Source organism: Bos indicus x Bos taurus, chromosome 8 (assembly GCF_003369695.1).
Source record: "Bos indicus x Bos taurus breed Angus x Brahman F1 hybrid chromosome 8, Bos_hybrid_MaternalHap_v2.0, whole genome shotgun sequence".
NCBI classification, from domain to species: domain Eukaryota; kingdom Metazoa; phylum Chordata; class Mammalia; order Artiodactyla; family Bovidae; genus Bos; species Bos indicus x Bos taurus.
The window spans coordinates 110,929,097-110,949,775 of NC_040083.1; the positions used below are offsets into that span (position 1 = coordinate 110,929,097).

General features: G+C 47.0%; 1 protein-coding gene across 1 annotated transcript in view; it reads right to left on the bottom strand.

The window, feature by feature from the left end:
- The window catches only part of DCDC2C (doublecortin domain containing 2C), a 58,926-nt gene that overhangs the window by 4,110 nt on the left and 34,137 nt on the right, over positions 1 to 20,679 (bottom strand). The window contains exons 7-11 of the mRNA XM_027550245.1: positions 20,034 to 20,160; positions 16,176 to 16,276; positions 14,647 to 14,712; positions 8,736 to 8,777; positions 8,208 to 8,403 (exon numbers count right to left, since the gene is read on the bottom strand). Of these exons, the coding sequence (XP_027406046.1) occupies positions 8,208 to 8,403; positions 8,736 to 8,777; positions 14,647 to 14,712; positions 16,176 to 16,276; positions 20,034 to 20,160 (532 nt within the window). The remainder of the gene's footprint in view (positions 1 to 8,207; positions 8,404 to 8,735; positions 8,778 to 14,646; positions 14,713 to 16,175; positions 16,277 to 20,033; positions 20,161 to 20,679) is intronic.

A 20,679-nucleotide genomic window follows, 5' to 3' on the forward strand; every position in this document is an offset into this window, starting at 1 on the left:
CAGAGAGTGCCGCCGAGCGCGAGGGCATACAACCATGGCTCCTTAGATAAACGGGATGCCAAGGCAGACAGCACAAGATGAGCAAGGAGACACCTGCAGCAATAGAAACAAAGAGTTCTTAACAAAACTCATCAAAGGGACATGTCAAAGGAACATAGGAACCAAGCTGAAGGAACACCAATGGTCAAAACAGGAGCAACTGCCAACAGACCCATGAAGATGCTCAGCATCGCTAGTCACCGGGGAAATGAACACCAAAATCACAGTGAAATACCACCTCACAGCTGTCAGCATGGCTAACGCCAAAAAGACAATAAATAACACGTTTTGGTAAGGCTCTGGAGAAAAGAGACCCTCACACACTGTTGGTGGGACCGCAGTATAGTAACTCCTACCAGATGTAACCCATGTAAACACGGGTCTTTGCAGACCCCAATTATTGAAGCATATCAAGGGGTCCTGAGAATAAGTTTGAGAACCACCAGCCTAAAGTACCAAATCAAATCAAAATCTGGTACAGGACCACTTAATTCACTCAGCATATTACAAACAATAGACGCTTGTGCGTTAAGTCGAATAGTGGAGCCCCGAGTGCATTACCAGTTTACACATCACATCTCCAAGACTGAAAATAAACTCAGCCACAGTTTTCAAGCTCACCATTTGTAAGGAGAATTTCCGAACTAGAATTAGGAAAAAGAAGTCACCAGCTTCACCGATCAAGACAGTTTTTTGTTACTTTTTAAATCTGATTCTTTATTTTTAATTACACATTCTCATATATAGCAAGCAAGAAGAGAAACCTTGCACTAAAAATACAGTTCTAAGTACTTCCCTGGTTGTCTGGTGGTTAAGAATCCGCCTTCCAATTCAGGGACGCGGGTTCACTGCCTGGTCAAGGAACTAAGACCCCACACGCAGTAGTCCGCACGCTACAGCCACTAGCTCTCGCGCCCCAGAGCCCAGGCGCCGCAGCTGAGAACCCGGCCCCACGGCCAAGATGCCGCGTGACGGAGTGGAGACCCCTTGCGCCGCACGTAAGGCCCGCTGCGTGCACGTGCGAAGTCGCTGCAGTTGTGTCCGAGTCTGCACTGCAGAACTGTAGCCCACCAGGCTCCTCTGTCCATGGGACGCTCCAGCCAGGAGCACTGAAGTGGGCTGTGGTTTCCTTCTCCTGGGGTTCCCGAGCCAGGGGTTGAGCCTACGTCTCTTACATCTTCTGCTTGGCAGGCAGGTTCTTTCTCCCTAGTGCCGCCTGGGAAGCCCCACAGACCTGACACGGATGAATAAATAAGTGCATTTAAGAATAAAACAAGCCTAACCCTCTTCCCACCCACTAGCTCCCCCTCCCCAAGCCCGCAGTCTCCGGGCCAGACTCGGCAGAGCGGCGATTCATGAATCGGGTGACAAGTCCGCATCTTAGAGCATCTTCCTGCGCCTGAACACCGCAGGGTCTCCTAAACCTGAACAGACGCTGAGCGCGTGGCACTTCCTCACTGGCGATTGGAAATTGCTGTAAGATGTTTCCACTGTGATAGGGAAATCACCAAACAGTATGGTATTGAAAGAAGCAAAGAGATGTTTCTATTTCCTCCTCAGTAGAAGGAAAGACTGGAGAATGATCATTGTGGAGTGGGGAGCCTCTCAACCAGCATTTGAAGGTTCCAACAGTTCAGTTCAGTCACTCAGTCGTGTCCGACTCTTTGCGACCCCATGGACTGCAGCACGTCAGGCCTCCCTGTCCATCACCAACTCCGGGGTTTACTCAAACTCATGTCCATTGAGCCAGTGATGCCATCCAACCATCTCATCCTCTGTCGTCCCCTTCTCCTTCTGCCCTCAATCTTTCCCAGCATCAGGGTCTTAGACCCAGTATATTCCGCGGACAGACGGCTAGAACGGGGAGTCAGTGGCTGGTCTAACGCAGGTTTATTTACCAGGTACGAGTGTGTAGACTTTGTGATGCGTGTTTGGATGGTGCTGATAGAGAACACTGACTGTCACACGGGCTTCCAACACTGAGGATGGTGGGACGGATGCTTGGGAGGGCATTTCACTGCATCCAGATCAACACAGAGATTGCTGACATGCACACGTGTTCTGTGCCTGTAGGTCTCACCAATTTGTGAGGTGCGGTATTGAGTGTAAGGTGGAAACCCATTTTCTGATGTTTTACAACTTCCAAATAGCCTGTCTTTTCCTACTCATTCTATTCACAAGCAGAAATGTGACCTTTACTTATAGAACTGATTTTTGCCCTGCCACAGACTCCTCTCCTTCAAATATCAATATAGACAAACCCTGAAAATGAATAAATAAGAAACATGCCTTGACTTGAACCACTATTACACGGTCTCATGGATAGTAACTCTGTGTGAGCTCAACAGTAAACCTCAGCTTTGAATCCCAAGGACCCGGCTATTTCTTATCTTAGCTCTCTCTCAGGGAAAAGCTGCCAGGACGACAGAAAATACGTGGGATCAAGACAAAGCACCCCAAACAATCTCATTTGTTAGTTCAACATTCCTGCGGACCTTCCAGCCCCTCTCCTCTTCATGTTTCTGATGTTCTTCCCACTAAAACTACTCATGGAAAAGATAGTTTTTCTTCCAAAATATGGCTATTAATTTCTGGCAGCTAAGTTCTGAATTCACCTTCAAGCATCTTTCCAGAAAGTGGTTGGTACAGGCAGCGAATAAAGCTTTTCCAGAAATGAAAATTTTAAATGTTACTTTTTGCTTCCAAAAATTATATGTATGGCCCCGTCTACTTTACACAGGTCTAAACCCTAGGTTTTTTGGTCCCTTACAGAAACATTGTAGATGGACCACATACTAATAATTCTCATAATTAAAAGTAAGTCAGGGCCCTAACCATCATTTCTAACAGTGGCATAAACTCAACAAAAGTGTTTGGAGGGAGCCCACCGTGTGAAAAGACAGATCAGTTCATCTGTGTCTGTTTTGTTATCAAACATCAATTCAATACCTCCGCTTCAATAACGCAGAGCATTTCACAGAATATATGCCTGCAGCTGGGATGAAGATAAAGCATTTGTATTCAACAGTGAACATTTCTCTTTCTGCTTGAATCCAGAGGAATCTCCTATGTATAGAGGAATCCAAGCTGTATTTTTCTGAAGCTGCAATTCTCTAAATCTTTTAGTTCACCAAAGCCCAATTAGCGTTGGTGACTTACACTTAGCCTTTGAAACTCCACTGCCGCTCAGTGCTCACCTTGCCTCTTAGGGGAGGAATGAAACACTCAGCTGTAGTGACAAAGTGGTATAAAATAATACAAGGGAAAATGGTAAAGACACTGGCAGGCAACGAATTTCAAAAATCAATTCATTTGGTCACAAAAATCCTGAGTCAGAGACAACGGGAGATCAAACACTCCCCAGCTTTATTGGCATTTCTAGCAAAGGGAATTAAATGAAATCCCTCTGCCGATTGCCTGATAAAGCAGATGACAAGGGTAAGTTACTGTTTTGGATTCGGTGTACATTTTATTTCAGCAAGCTGCTTCAAAGGTGTTTTCATCAGTAGCTGCAGGCAACGGGAAATGCCTCACGTTCTAGTCCCAGCGCTTAAGTGTATTCAATCACTTATATGTGATTTATGCCAATAGAGAGAAACTGCTACTTGATTTTTTAAAGGTGTTTCTGTCTTATCTCTCATTTTACAGTTACAAACATATCAAGTCACTTTTCTGATCTGATCTCATCAGCCCACGCAGCCCACATGAGGCAGAGCTACACACGACATTTCTTTCAAAACCCCTCATCCTAGGTTTTGATCCACAACATTATTTACTGTGGGGTCATAATAACAAGAAAACCAAAATGCAAAACCGAACATGACTCTTTGAAAAAAAAAAAAGCACTCAACATTCATCAATGATAGACAATTTCTGTTCTCTACTGCACCAAAATTATCCACAGTGTTCTATTTTTATTCCAATTTTCTTGTTATTATGACTCTACCCAGAGTCATAGTGGTTTGAAGTTTTCCATTTTTCAACTACAGGAAGACACTGAAGACTAAAAGCTATGAGAGGGCCCGATGTTTCTCAGCTCAGATTCTAGTTCTAGGAGGCCCAGGCTTGTTTTAAGAATGTTTTGAACAACACATGCTCCTTGGCAGAGAAGAAGACTGAGCAGAAGTCAGGGCCCGACGGAAGGAACTGCCGCCTCGAAGGAAAAATAGAAGCCAGCATGCAAGAGAGAGCTGCTGAAAACCTTGCAAGCACACACGCGATAACTTGGGGGTAATCAGGGAAAAAATGACAGGAGTGAAATAGTATGCATAATTGCCAAAAGAAAGGGGCGTTAAGGAATGACCAGAAAGGGTGACTGATGAGTTTCTTGGAAGAGGTACCTCATGAATTGATTAGAGACACGGCTTTAGGGAAAGAGTGGAAGATCAGGCCAGAAGGGGAAACTTAGAAGTTACATTTCTTCAGGGGAAGGATGGGGGTCCGCCCTCCTCAGAAAGGAAGAGAGGATGCGGGGAGGGAAGCCAGCACCAGCGTCCTCCACGAGGCCGACACTGCACGCTCACAAAAGGCACGGCCAGGCCACCCAAAGATGTCCCTTTTTCTCACCTGGGCTGCTTCTAGTTCAGCACTGCTAACAGAACACTATTAACAGGACATTTTTGGACAAGAAGATCAAACTCTAAAGTCCACTGCGCGTGCAGAATCCAAGCCTTGCCCTTGACGAGCTTACATTAATTCCAGCCTAGGGCAGTAACCTACAGACAAAATGACCCTCCGTGCTGCCTTGTCAGATCAGACCCCAGACGGCAGATTCTCAGTTTAGGCTTGTGTTCTAAACGTTCCAATTTATAAACATGAAGATTTTAACAGAACAAGCAACGCCCCAAGGAATAAATTTAAGTAGATGTGAGCTCTATTTACGTGTTGCTGGGGACTGTTTCGCTTTGCTTTTCCAATGGGCTAAATTGCAAATGCGTTCAAGTCAGACAAAATCTGCTCTTTTTCCATCACGTTGACAGCACTTAATGCTCCAGAGGTTCTGAGCTCTGGTCCAGCCTTGCCTTTAACACATTTGAAGGGGCTTCAACTTGATCTCATCATACACAGTGAAACTGAAAGTCGCTCAGTCGTGTCCGACTCTCTGCGACTCCGTGGACTATACAGTGCGTGGAATTCTCCAGGCCGGAATACTGGAGTGGGTAGCCATTCCCTTTTCCAGGAGATCTTCCCAACCCAGGGATCAAAGAGGGGTCTCCTGCATTGCAGGCGGATTCTCTACCAGCTGAGCTACCAGGGAAGCCCACATACATAATGTTGTCATAAAACATACAAAATGCACCTCTACATCTCCTATGTTTTATGTGATAAAACATCTCATAAATCAATGAATATATGTGTTAAAAATCTTATCTAGGTAGTGTTTTGTGATGGATAGCACACTTATTATCAAGTATACTTAATTTTTGAAGCCTTTGGGAAACTTTTCACAATTATCACTTATCTCCTTTCATGCTTTGCACCTAGTACCTGTCACTGTGGCAGCCAGTCTGGATGCCTGTCGGTCAAGAATTGTCATGTGTTCTGATCACGTCCTACGGAGCAGAAACAAGCCAGACCACCGACCTGCACGCCAGGGCGTCCGAGTGCCCTCTGCCGGGGTTTGGTTTCAGTTATTATCAGCCGATACAGAACGGATCAGAGTGATTTCACATCTACTTAAAGTTTTAAACTTCAGTTTCCATTTTTAATGTATTACTGGATAAACTATACTATCCATTTAGAGTTGACCCTTGGAGCGGGGCTCGGGGGGCCAGTCCCGATGCAGATAAAAATCCGAGCGTAACTAGTCATTGGCCCTCTGCACAGGGGGTCCCTCCCCGTCCGAGGGTCCACACCCGCAGCTGCAAACCAGCACAGGGCTCCTGCAGTGGGGGGATATTTACTACTGAACAGACCCACATGTAAATAGGCCCCTGCAGTTCAAGGGTCGACTGTACTTCCCTAAGACTAATATTTCTTTATAATGACATATAGATCCAGTGAGAAATCAATAGAACATTTATTCCACTAAAAGAGAAGTAAAACTGCTGGTGTGAAATTAACTGATCAAAACAAGTGACACCCAAGACAATACCCAAGAAGTGAAACCAATGTTGTTCTGGAAGGACTCCATACAAGCACCTGATTGGTCTGTCATTTTGTGGGGGCGGGGTATTCTTTTTATGTGAATGGCAGCTTTGCTCAAAATGTTTGCATTTATTCCAAATAAATAAAATCACCATTCTGAAGTATATTGGAAAATAAAGTAAATTCTGATAATATCCTCAATACTGACTCATAGTACTTGTTAAAATAATACTTTTCTATTATCAGCAGAGTCATGGTTCCTTTAATATGCTACATAAAAAAATAAACGGAAAATAGTCTTAAGAATATACACAAAAGTGAAAACAGATTCTAAACAGGAATTCAATGATTTCACTTTTTTCTTATTAGTATCTGCTAATAATTCTACAAGAACACTCAACTCTTTATAGTTTTGTAAAGTATTATTAATTTTAAAACATGAGATAGCATAGAAGATTCAATTTAAAAATACAATTAATGCTAACTATGAGTAAGGATGGAGAATGCAATGGCACCCCACTTCAGTACTCTTGCCTGGAAAATCCCATGGACAGAGGAGCCTGGTAGGCTGCAGTCCATGGGGTCGCTAAGAGTTGGACATGACTGAGCGACTTCACTTTCACTTTCATGCATTGGAAAATGAAATGGCAACCCACTCGTGTTCTTGCCTGGAGAATCCCAGGGATGGGGGATCCTAATGGGCTGCCGTCTATGGGGTTGCACAGAGTCGGACACGACTGAAGCGACTTAGCAGCAGCAGCATGAGTAAGGCATTGTATATGCCTGATGCTGACAAAAATGAAAATATAAAGTCAAATTCCCACTTCCAAGGACTTGAAACCTCTGCTAGAAACCACAATGAGACTGGAGAATAACAGTAATGACTGCTATAATTAACTCTCAACCCACTGTGTCAGGTTTTTTAAGAATAATTCTAATCTCCATACTGACTTCACAGGTTAGAAATTCCCAACTTTACAAAGAAGCTGGGGCTCAGGGAAGTGAAATTGTGTTCAGGACACAGTTTATACATGTTCAAGGTCTGCATTCTTCATCCACTGTGTTTGGTTAAACATTCTGATTAAAAGAGCAAGTAACACCTACACCAAACAAATGGTAAATTTCCCAGAGAATCACCGGACACTGAAAGCCAAGTGGACGTGACTTCAGTTTTGGGGGACATCAGGGCGAACACACACTGTGATCTTTTCCGCACAGGCTGGTCACTGAGGGGTCTTCCCTAAGGACATTCCAAAGGACAGAATGCTGGATAAAACCGATCACACTGCTTTTAACGAGAGAGCTAAGAGAGGGAAAACCCAGTGCCCACTTTCCAACTGAAAAACGTGTACTTTCATTATTTAGCTTCAACATAAATTGCATAAACCTCTTTTAAACATAAATATACTTTTCAAGAACTTTCAAATCCACTCTCACAATTGATTCTTTCGAGGAAAGTAAACCTGTAAATGTACGATAATCGTTGATTGAACGAATGGGGTTCAGAGAGGGAAAATTACTTAACAAAGGGCACTTGCAAATTAACAGAAACACCAAAACTGGAGTCTGGTGCCCTCTGACTCGGCTGCTTGTAGAAACACGTTCACACAAGGAACTGCAGCTCACGTGCGCCCTCTCCCCGAAGCTGTCAGGACGCTCCCACAATTGGCGATTTCTACTCATATACATAAAAAGCGTAGCATCAAGCATATTTCATCCACATATTCACTAATCCCAGAGGTTAAGTTGGTGATAAACTTCTGAACAACAGACTTGCAGCAGAGGAAACAGACTCTGAAACGTCAAGGGGTCTTCCCAAGGTCACACAGGGTGAGTGATGGATGAGCTGATGTGTGTCAAAGTTCAGGTGGCTTCCAGGTGCTGGTTTTGATTAGGTACCTTCCCAAATATTAGTATTTATGGCCCAAAGTACTACTATTTATGGCTCAGGTATTTTTTTTATGGAGTGATGAGGAGACTAAGCGAATTTAGGAATAAGTAAATAAATTCTTATGTACTCAGATGAAAATCATTATGATCATGTAATCATTTAACAAATAACGAGGAGACCTTGACTCTACCTAGGACACAGCTACTGGAGAGGAACGCCATGGAGCCGGACACGCCATCGCCCGCCACGGGGGCCAGCTGCTCGGCCAGAGCCCTGCCTTCCCAGGGGCTGTGAGCCTCGTGGTTTGGGAGCCCTTCCTCCCCTGATGTCCCCAGCCTGTGGACACGTCCATCCTGAGCCTGACAGTGTGGAGCATTCCTGGCTCCCTGGACAACCCAGGGGGGTGTCTCCGGGTGCCTGAAGGCAGATAACTCGGGGTAGGGGGAGGCGTCTCCTGATACATGACCCTAAAGGAGTCTTCCCTCCCCTGTTTTCATTTGCTTTTACAGCGGATCCATCCACCTGCTTGAAATGTCTTCACATTTCCTTTCCTCTGAGTTGGTTTTCTGCCTCTAGGGAACAGAGCTATGGTGGATGATGGAGACGCAGATGTTATATTCTAACAAGCACCTGACAAGGTTTGGGAATCCTTTGATTATCTTGTTAGGTATGTCTTCAGAACAGGAAACACAAAACTACAGAATCTGTTGATACAAACCTTCCTTTCATTATCTTCATAAAGCTTTTCATCTTCTTTTTCCTATTGTTAAGAAAATAAATATAGCAATCAACCATCTGCAAGAAGGATAGTGTCAAATACATCCTTAATCTCCCAAACTCCTCTCACCTTCCTGGTTGGGTCAGATTCTTTCCTGTTATAAGTATCACTCAGGGGCTGGGTCTAAGCCTTGACCACCCTGGCTACCACTGCTGGGATCCTCTTTCCCTTCTGTTTGGTCAGCACTACCCCTTCCCCATTCTAAACTCTTTATTTTTGTGTGCCCCTTGCTACATATTTTTATACAAAATACAGAACATTATATGCCCAGTTGCACCTTGATTTTTTTCACCTAATATAATATTCTGGAGCCCCCAACCTCAGTACACACGTGTCTGTCTTATTGTTTTTACAGCTGCAGTGTTTTCTATTGTATGGATGAAGCATAAATTAATCAACCAACCCCAAAGGATGAATATCTCATTTGTTTCTATTTCTGAGTATATTATATCTGTGGGATTTATTTCTGAGTATATCTGTGGGATATTTCTAGCTATGGGAATGATGATTTAAAAATGTGCAGAGTTAATTTTTATGGGAAGAGCAAAATTCCCTTCCCAAAACGCTGCACCATCTACCTTTGACCCTGTTAAGAAGCATTTCAACCTCCCTGCATCATCCCAGCCCTGGAAACTGTCAACCTGATTTTTAAAATAAACTCACCGTTTCTTGTTTGTATTTCTTTAAATAGGAATAATGTGGATATATTTTCTTACATCTTTCATTGATTTGTATTCTTCTCTGTGAATTTCCTGTCTCATTTACCTTTCTTTTATGGGATTATATTAATGACCTAATGAACTCTTTGTAAATTAAGAAAATTTGCCTTGCAAATAGTTTCTTCCATATTTTGGCTGACTTTTGACTTTATGATATTTTCCGAAGAGGATTTAATTTTCATGTAGAGAAAGGTCAAGGCTTCGGTGACTTCTTAAGACATAGTCTCTGGAGACTCACTGCATATCCAGCTTCATTTTTAGTTCTCTCTGTTGAGAATCACTTCTTGGCCCCAGCTTTGCCACAGGCCTGCCTCTAGGCCAACTAGACGATAGGCATCTCCTGTGCTCAAGGTTCTCGATCAGATTCAAGACCAGTTACTCCTGCCTGCCGGGTGATGTGAGAGTTGTTAAGAATATAGTAAAATAAAGTCTTCATAAAACGTACTGTCAGAGGACACAACAGAAGCGCTCAAACTCTTCTTCTTAGAGTGTAAGAAATGGTGTAAGAAATTTCTTATGGTGTAAGAAATACAAGCAAAACACCACTGGGGGTCATGGAGGAAGAGTCACCACCTCTCGCTGAAGGACCCAAAAAGCTTAATGAGGACGTTGGTTTTAGTAAGGAGCCCTGGAGGGCGGGAGAAACTTGAAATGGCGGTGATGAGGTTGTTGTTCAGTTCATTGTGTTGTTCAGATACAACTTGTCCAGCTCTTTGTGATCCATGGACCACAGCACGCCAGGCCTCCCTGTCCTTCACCAACTCCCGGAGCTTGCTCAAATGCACGCCCATCAAGTCGGTGATGCCATCCAACCATCTCATCCTCTGTCGTCCCCTTCTCCTCCTGCCTTCAGTCTTTCCCAGCCTCAGGGTCTTTTCCAATGAGTTGGCTCTTCGAATCAAGTGGCCAAAGGGCGGTAGAAAGTGCCAGAATAACCTCCATGGAGAGCACCCAAAACATTAACGTCAACCTATCTCCCTTCCCACTCTATGGATACACAAAATTACCCAGGACATGTTTAAACAGATAACCTTTTTGAAGGCAGGAAAAACTTTAAAAAAATCAATTAAAAGGTTGATAACCCATATCTCAGAGTTAGATGTAAAGGCTTAGAGTCCCAAAGGCTGGACAACTCCCATGCGAACCTGCCTGCAGACCACTCTGAACTCTTCCCAGGGTGCAGAATTCCTGCCAGGCCAGAGAGCCCTAAACACATGGTCTGTGACTTCATCTTCACATTCCTTTGGAAAGGGACTGAATCTTTCTAAACTTTTAGACAATGTTTTACAAACTTAGCGGGCAGCACTCATAAGTGCTGCTTGCTTGTGAAATGCCTTACAGTGGATGGAGCCAAGCAAATCAGCCACGAGGACGGGAGAGATCGCAGCCCACCTTGATTCTGACAGTTCTCAAGCACCCAATTCAATTAAAAACATGTGTCAGGAACACAGCTTGAGATAGTTAAAGGGGGGAAAGTACACACATCATCTTCATAAATTCACAGAAGAGTTTTCCAAATTAGCTAATTAGCATTGATAAGATCCCAACTTTTTACGAAGGAAAATATTTTTAAAGTGTCAGGTGTGGGCAGAGTTGTCCTGACTGTAACTAACATGTTTAAAGCATCCTAAGGATGTAGCTGTGCTACACTGCAAACGTACTTCACATCCCTGAACTTAATGGTATGATGAATTAAGTACAGGAAAATAAACAGTCAAAACGGCAAGTCTCATGCTATATATTAATATGCTTTATCCTTAACATTTTCAACAAAATGAAATAGAAACCCTTGTGATCCAACATCAGAAACATAATATATATTTCTAAATATTGGTCATCAGTTCAGTTCAGTCGCTCCGTCGTGTCCAACTCTTTGTGACCCCATGGACTGCAGCACTCCAGGCTTCCTGTCTGTCACTAACTCTGGGAGCCGATTCAAACTCATGCCCATCACATAGCTGATGCCATCCAACAGTCTCATTCTCTGTCGTCCCCTTCTCCTCCTGCCCTCAATCTTTCCCAGCATCAGGGTCTTTTCCAGTGAGTCAGTTCCTTGCATCAGGTGGCCAAGGTATTGGAGCTTCAGTTTCAACATCAGTCCTTCCAATGAATATTCAAGACTGATCTCCTTTAGGATGGACTGGTTGGATCTCCTTGCAGTCCAAGGGACTCTCAAGAGTCTTCTCCAACACCACACTTCAAAAGCATCAATTCTTCAGCACTCACCTTTCTTTTTAGTCCAACTCTCACGTCCATACATGACTACTGGAAAAACCATAGCTTTGACTAGACGGACCTTTGTTGGTAAAGTAATGTCTCTGCTTTTTAATATGCTGTCTAGGTTGGTCATAGCTTTTCTTGTGTTTTGTTCATAACAATATGCTATCCTACAGCTTAGCACGGTCGTTACCATTTTATCCCAGGATCACACAGTTCGGTTTAAGCAACTGAGTCACAGGCAAGGTGAAACAATCCCATCGAATTTATGAAGCACCTACTGTGTATAAGACACTGTCCTAGGCACCATAAAGGATGTATATCAGCCCCTCAGGATCTCACAATCAGTTTGGGGAGGGTGATCAAGCCAGAAACCACATGTCTAAGAAACCTATATATCCAAAACGTCAAATAAACATTACAAGGTCGATTTTTCAAATTAACAGACAAATGCAATGCCAAGAAAAACCCCAGCCCACTGAGAGCAGATAGGTCACACAGCCTCTCGGCCAGGGAGTGTGGAGTGTTACTTCTTCTCATTAGCGTTATTAGCTGCTGCAATGCTTATACAATGCTTGCTCTCTCTGTGATCCCATAAGAACATGGGCTAGATTTCAGGGGTGACAACCTTCAATCTCAGAGGCCCTCCACACCAGTGGGGTTTTTGATTATCTCGTGCTGGAGCCGAGACGAGTCATGAGCACCCAACAGGACTGAAACATCCGCAGCCTCGCACACGAGTAAGCCAGCACCCAGCGCACACAGCGCCCGTCCTGGAAGCCCGGTGTGGGGAGTGGCCCCTCCGAGGGGCGGGACGCAGCCAGCCCGCTCCCTGGGGAGGAGGAGAGACCGACTGTAGAGCAATCGAAACAGGGTTCAGAGCCCAGCACCCTGCTTCCCGGCTGCCGGCACGGTAGACTCGCTTACGTCTCTCCGTCTCACTGGGTTTGAGTCTATAAAGCGGGGCTGATGCCACCTGGAAGAGCGACGTGTGGCTGAGCTGGGGTGAGAGTCCCAGCACCGTGCCCGCCCCCCGGGCAGAGCTCCCTGGAGATGCATCAGCCCCATCCAGCCCTTCTGCCCAACTTAAGTCATCCTGTTTGGGCTCCTTATCACCTTCCTGCCCCAAAGCTCAGGTCCTTAGCCCAGATATGAACAAACGAGGTGCTTGTGTTTGCCATTACCCCAGTGATACTGCTGGCACTGAGAAAGTCACTTTGATACGTGCTAAGCAATTGTCTCCTGCCTGAAGTCAGCTGCTAAAGCACAAGTTTCCCCCAGAGGCCCGAGGAGATGTATCTGCAGAACAAGTCAGTAAGGCAGAGATGGATTCCGACAGTGTGCAGACCTCCAGATGACGGTACAAACTCAGTGCAGATGAAACACGGATGCCGTGTTCCCAGTAAACCACAACATTCCGTTATTCCACGACTGGATCCTAACAGCGCCCTTTCCTCCAGGGCCCCAGCGCAAGCAGAGGACCCTTGGCCCCTGGTCACCCAGGGCCCTGGGACCGACACCCTCCCACCCCAGACTCAGCCTTACACTCGTCACACGCCATGAGCATCCTCGTAAATACCCGCCACCTGCATCTGAAAGGCTTCCCTAAGGATCTGGACACAGCGTGTCTTTCCCTGAATGCTGCCTCCTGGTCAGAAATAGTTAAGACTGTAAGGAAGGAAAAAGGATCATTTGAAAGATTATTCCCTCTAGCCATCTGTTTCAGATCATAAACTTGCTTCAAAAACCTGAACCAGCTTCCTGAGGACCCATGTCCTTTCCCACAAACGCCCCTTTCCACGACGTGCAAGAACCAGAGGTCGACTCTGGCTCCAGCACCCCGCAGTCCGCCACCTTGGGGTCACTGCTCCCCCTTCCCATGCGTGCAGCCTGGACACTGCGGGGCAAGTTTCAGAGCAGGAGACGGTCGCCTGCAGGGCCATCACACTGCGGACTGGCTCGTATTCTGTCATCAGAACACACTCGGACTCGATACCCAACGTGTGTTACACAACCTTCTGCCTGGGACCAAGAATTTAAGAAGAAGCCACCTTGAAAAAAATCTAGGGACAGAATTTTTTAAACAAATTCCCAAAATCTGTTTCTCAGCTCCACAGACTGTACATTTAAAGAGAATTTTGTCTTGAATGTTCTCACCGCACACACACGTCTCTGTTGATCAGCTGGATTATGGTGATCATTTCACAATCGATAACAATTTGATGTGCACCTTAAAAATAGACAGTCTTGAGTTTTCAAATATCTCTCGATTAAAAAAGTAAAAATAGAAGGGCATCCTTTTTGTTTTCCCAGGACACACATTTCATACAGATCAGTCACGTGATCTCACCACTTACTACAGGACGACACAGGCTGCATGCACCAATGGCAGATCTGAAGCATCTGGATGGGAAAGAGAGGAAACCCCGACCACGCAGAGTGCTCTGAGGTGGCTCACGCTGCCACCACAGAGCCTGTGCCACACGTAGCCTCAGCCAAGATTTGGCGTTACACCACACTGACGCCCCGCAAAACCGACGCCCGGGGTACTCAGAACAATGGAGCCCCCACTCCTGCTGCCACGGCACCCCTCCCCTTCCTCCCTTCTAAAGATGCATCTTGAGAGTTGTTGGGGGAAAAGCTCTTCAGTCTGTGACCGGAAATACAGCAAAGGGCAATTAGGATTTGTGTGGAACCATGAACTCTACGCCTGCAATTTCTGACACACGAGAGATCTGAGGTGAGTACAGCCCGCCCAGAAGACACATACTCTGGTCCAACCACTCTACCCTGGGGTGACTTGGCTCTCCAACCCTTGTCCCATCCAATGGGCGCTCCACCCAGCATATTACAAGGATGAGGAGGTGCCCCAGACTCAGGCTGGGCAGTACAAAACCAAAGGAGAATTAACTCACCCTGTTGCCTTCAAAATCAGTGTGTCTGTTTGTCTCTTCAGCGTCTTTGACGATCTCGGCTGGTCTCTGGGGAGAAAAGACACCACACGCTGGATTTAGTCACAGTCAACCTGCGTCATGGTCCTTCCAAGCCGCAAAGAGTGGGTGAAGCCCTGTGATCTCCTGACGCTTGTATGGGCAGAGACGAAAGCCACCCTTTTCCCCACAGAGGTTTCTTCACACCCAGGATGGCATCTGCTCTGCGTTTGGTTGCGCCAACGAATGCCAACCTCTGTAATAAAACTGCTGGGAAAAATGTTAAGAGACACTGCAAATGCCCGTTGGGTAAAAAGGAGAGACTGGTCACTGCAGACCCTCTGCAGTTCCCAGTGGACCCGTGGGGACCCCGAACAGCACACTCCTCCGGGTCCAAGAGACTGCCTGGCCCTGCTCCCTCCAAGGCCGTGGGCACACTACTCTGTGTGGGTACCTTCCTGGTGGTCACAGCTTGTTGGCAAAAGGCAACGAACTGTTGCAGTTGGTGCCCTGGGGCCCCTCTGCACTCTGGGAACATCGTATATCCTGGGGTCAAAATCAAAGGCTCCCACGGAGGCTCCTGGGGCAGACGAGGGCCTCCCAAAGTCAGCCAGCCAGGAGACTCCAACCCCTGGTGCTCCCACGACCTCAGAGGCAGAAAGGGCACGAGGTCAAGTGCACACTGGCCTTTGAGGCCTCTGTCTGGACACGTTGGTGTCATCGGGGACGGCAGGTCACGTAGCCACACCTGACGTAAAGTGAGGGGACAAGTGACCCTACTGACGCTAGCGCTGAGCCCCGAGGGCCCGACAGCTCCTGCCAGCTGATCCCGGACCGGCAGCCCTTGGCTTCTGCTCCTGTGCAGGAGCCCGGCCTCGAGGTCAGCCCCTCGGCCAGCTCACCTGTCCGCTCCTCTCCTCTGGGGGCCACGTGGGGCTTCACCTCCCTCCTCCGTGAAGCCAGGAGGAAGGGAACGGGGAGCGAGGGTCCAGGGTGTGCCAGGCCCTGGACGGGACACTTCCACATGCACGACTTGGTGGCCATGCTGACCAGCTCGGTGACGCCACCTCACCGCAGGGACAGGAGGCTGAAGCCGGAGAGCAGGAAGTGAGGAAGGGACAGATCCCTGGTTCCTGACCACAGGGTCTGAAGACATCACTCATCCTGTCTTTCCACCAGTGATTCCTAGGAGCCTCCTACCTGCCAGGCCCTCTGCTGGGAACAGGGGCTACACCAGTAAGCAACGCAGACCATCCCACTGGTGTGGAACTTGCAGCTTAGCGGGGGAAAAGACAGTACCAAAAAAATGACAAGGCAGAGCATGCAGTCACAAACCTCGATGATGACCAGAGGGTCCTGGTAGCAGGAGAGTCTTGGGGGAAAGATGGGCAGGCAAATGTGAGGCGCAGAATCTGAAGGGTGTTAACCGCGGGGGCAAAGAACATTCTAGAAGGGCCAGGGAGAGCTTGGGGAGGGGCCGGGGACGCGGGCAGGCCAGGGGAGGGGCCACCCACCCCGTCTACAGGCAGCTCCACGCGCACGTCTGGGGCCTCCTTGACTTCCGGGGCTCCTTGGGTCTCCTGGTTAGGAGTCTGCGCTTTAAACACGTCACCATCTGCAGGAAAATAACACAGCGTTTTCAAGCTGACGTGCGTTGTACCTTATCTGACCCAAACCAGAGTTACAGCTCAGTGTTCTCAGAGCCTCCTGTGTCGCTGTCAGGCAGCCTGGTCCAGGGACCGCAGAGCCTGCCCACCACCTCCGTTTCCCCACTGCCCCGATCTGCTTTAGTCCAGGTGCTGGGCTTGGTGTCCCTCGACATCTGCACTGTGTCCACAAAGGTCCCGGACCCTGGGAGTCCAGGTTACCCCGTGTCCCACCCATCATGGGCCTCAGGCCAGAGACAGATACAATGAGCATTCGACAAGTGTGTATCCAGCTCAATCAGTTAGAAATAAATGCAGAGCAACCGCCAGACATCAGCATCAGATTTTAAGGACATGCAGATGTTCTCCTTCAAAACATATTCAAGAACTGGGTTTAACTAGGCAGGGGTTGAAGCTGTACATTTGAGCCACTCAACTGAATTGGCAGATAAAATCATGTAATTAGCACTACAACTGGATGTGTTAAAAGCTTACAAAATCCCAAGATTCTTGAAAAGCTTATCCTCATCCTGATCAAAAGCAACAGATGACAGTAAAGAGAAAGAAGGGGCCAGGCAGTTCCTTCAACATCCAAGAAGGCACAGATGTGGCCGCTGACAGGCTCATGATCCAAAATGGGAGGCTGTGCTCGCAGCCCATCCCATTCCTTGGTCGAGAGTCCTGCACCTCCCCGCCTCCATGCGCCCATTCTTGCCCTCTCAAGCCCCCGGCCGAGAAGAGCCACCCCCACGCCCTGGGCTGGAGGATGAGGGGCAGAAGAGGAGAGGAAAGAGGCAGGACCCACTGCATCCCAGAGGTTCCTCTAGCTGTGCCTTTGATATTAACACTCATGGCAGTCCTCAAACAAACCCAGAGGGCCCCCTGCAGACACAGAGTGTCTCCAGGTCCCGGGTCCAGCAGGGTGACAGGCGGAGCGTGAGTCCCAGGACACCACACTCCTCCCAGGGGGCGGGCATGCCTTTCGCCTGGCCACCCAGGCCAGGCCCTCAGGGTATGTCTTCCCAAGAAAGGCTTTACTCAGTGGTTAAATTTTCTACTGCCACTAATATATTACAGAGTTTCAGGTCATAAAGGCTCAACAGGCTCAGTGATAGCCCCAGAGGGTGGTTCAGGACAGTATGACCTCGGTGCTCATGCATCTGCCTGGCCCACCAGGCCGCAAGCTCCACGGATGGAAGGAACGTGTTTGAACACCGCCGCGTGTCTAGACAGAGCCTGGTGCACCGCAGGACGATGCTTTGTCCTGGGACGGGGAGCACGGGGGTCGGGGGCACAGCCAGAGAAAAGCATCAGGGAAACAGTCAACGCTGTAGCTTGAAGCAAACACAGGAAGCTAAGAAGCAGCAAGCAAAGAGGAGAAAACTGAAGTCATTTTGTGTGGTACTGAGAGCCAAGGGAGAGGACAGCTTTAAGAGAAAGGACTTTTGTACTTGTCAGATGCTGCGGAGAAGGCAAGGGGACCCTGCCTCCAGCCACTCTCCTCTCTCTCCACAGCCAGCCACGGGACTAGGGTCTCCCAAGCATCCATCACACCTACAGGGAACACGGCCACAGAAGCGCCTTCTTCAGAGCCTGGACCCCTGTCAGAGCTAATGTCCGTAGTAACAGTAGCACGAATAATACTAGTAATGATAGTGATAACAGTAATAGTGATGCTAATAATAGTAGTAACAACAGCACTGATAATAATAGTAACAGTAGTGCTAGCAGTAATAGTAACAGTAATACCAGCAATAGTAATACCAATAGTGCTAATAGTAGTAACTATTATAGCTCTATTATAGCTAATAGAGTTACTATAACTCTAATAGCCAGTAGAGCTAACAACAGTAGTAACAGTAGCACTAATAATAGTGGCACCCGTAGTACTAACAGTGGTAGTAACAGTAATACTAATAACAGTAGTAACAGTAACAGTAATAATAAGAGTAAGAACAGTGCTAATAATAGTAGTAACAGTAGCAGTAACGATAGTAGTAACAGTAGTGCTAACAGTGGCAGTAACAGTAGCACTAATGACGGTGGTACCAGTAGTGCTAACAGTAATAGTAACAGTAATACTAATAAGAGTAGTAACAGGCCAACAGTAGCAGTAACAATAGTAGTAACAGTAGTGCTAACAGTGGTAGTAACAGCAGCACTAATGATGGTGGTACCAGTAGTGCCAACAGTAATAGTAACAGTAATGCTAGTAACAGTGGTAACAGGCCAACAGTGGTAGTAACAGTAGCACTAATGATGGTGGTACCAGTATTGCTAACAGTAATAGTAACAGTACTACTAACAAGAGTAGTAACAGGCCAACAGTAGCAGTAACAACAGTAGTAACAGTAGTGCTAACAGTGGTAGTAACGGTAGCACTAATGACGGTGGTACCAATAGTGCTAACAGTAATAGTAACAGTACTACTAACAAGAGTAGTAACAGGCCAACAGTAGCAGTAACAACAGTAGTAACAGTAGTGCTAACAGTGGTAGTAACAGTAGCACTAATGATGGTGGTACCAGTATTGCTAACAGTAATAGTAACAGTACTACTAACAAGAGTAGTAACAGGCCAACAGTAGCAGTAACAACAGTAGTAACAGTAGTGCTAACAGTGGTAGTAACGGTAGCACTAATGACGGTGGTACCAATAGTGCTAACAGTAATAGTAACAGTACTACTAACAAGAGTAGTAACAGGCCAACAGTAGCAGTAACAACAGTAGTAACAGTAGTGCTAACAGTGGTAGTAACAGTAGCACTAATGACGGTGGTACCAGTATTGCTAACAGTAATAGTAACAGTACTACTAACAAGAGTAGTAACAGGCCAACAGTAGCAGTAACAACAGTAGTAACAGTAGTGCTAACAGTGGCAGTAACAGTAGCACTAATGACGGTGGTACCAGTAGTGCTAACAGTAATAGTAACAGTACTACTAACAAGAGTAGTAACAGGCCAACAGTAGCAGTAACAATAGTAGTAACAGTAGTGCTGACAGTGGTAGTAACAGCAGCACTAATGATGGTGGTACCAGTAGTGCCAACAGTAATAGTAACAGTAATGCTAGTAACAGTGGTAACAGGCCAGCAGTGGTAGGAACAGCAGCACCAGTAACAGCGGCACCAGCGGCGCTCACAGCGGCACTGACAGCGGGGAGACCCCGCGGGACCCCAGCCCGCCGCTGATAACATCAGTAGTGACACCGATAGCACCAGGGGCAGCGGTGGCAGCGATAGCACTAGGAATAGGAGTGGGACTGCAAGGAGCATATTTTAAACCATCTCCTTTTAGAATCACTTCTGAAAGGTAGTCTTTTAAAGTCTCTCACACTCCAAACAGCTCAGACGCCTTTTATGCTCACATCTCCCTCAAAAGGCTGACACGCTTGCCGGCTGTTTTCTGTGTCAATGGCCCTTCAGGGAAAACGTGCCCACCCTGACGTCCAGAGAGACAACAGAATGAGTTCTAAGTCCTGTGTTCATCTTGGGCTTCCTGACAGGGGAAGCCCACTGTCCTCAACTGTGGAATTTTGGGTTTTCACTCCCCTCACCACAGCCTTACCCGATAACCGATGTATTAATAAATCGGACAGTTACAGTCAGGATTTTAAATCAGATCGCTGTCAGTCACATCTCTGCAGGACGAAATTGGTCTGGAAAAGCATGTTCTCAACCCGGCAGCATTCTGAATTGCCAGCAGCCGCACGGAATTTCACCTTACCTGCCCCACTCTGGATTAAAGGTTCTGCCTTTGGTTTCTTTTTTCCTTCTTTGGCATAAAACACAGAATCCTGTGCTTTGGGTGAAACGTTGTCCTGTTTATGAGTGTCTTTCACCTTGGGATCCTCCTAAGGTACAAACGAAGAATAAAAAGCACGTTAGGATGGATGCATACAGTCCATCTAGTCGGTTATTTTGAGAAGAGCCAGGGAAAGTGCACGCTCCTCCGGTGATTTGTGGGAGAGGACGCAGGCACCTCCAAGAGCCCCGCTTCTCGCACCATCTGGACCATGCTGTCGCTACACTTCTCTTCTGTAAAGTGGTGAAAATACTCCTCTCCCTCCAAGGAACACGAGGGGCAGCACCTCGGAGGGAAGGGAAGTGGTTCTCTCCCCAAATGCAGGGGCCGCGCGCCTGGGGAAGGAGGGCCTCCCAGGAGGGCTTGTGTGCGGAGGCGGGGCAGGTCTGCAGGGGTCGCTGGGGCTCTAGAGACACTCCTGCCAGCCTCCGAAAAAGTGCTTCAGCAACAACCACCAAACAGTCGCCACTGGACCCTCAGGGCAGGATGGAGCACCTCTAATCAAACAAAAAACAAAAACAATCCCTGGCAGGTGTGTTCGGGTTACAACTGAGGGGAACTCAGATTT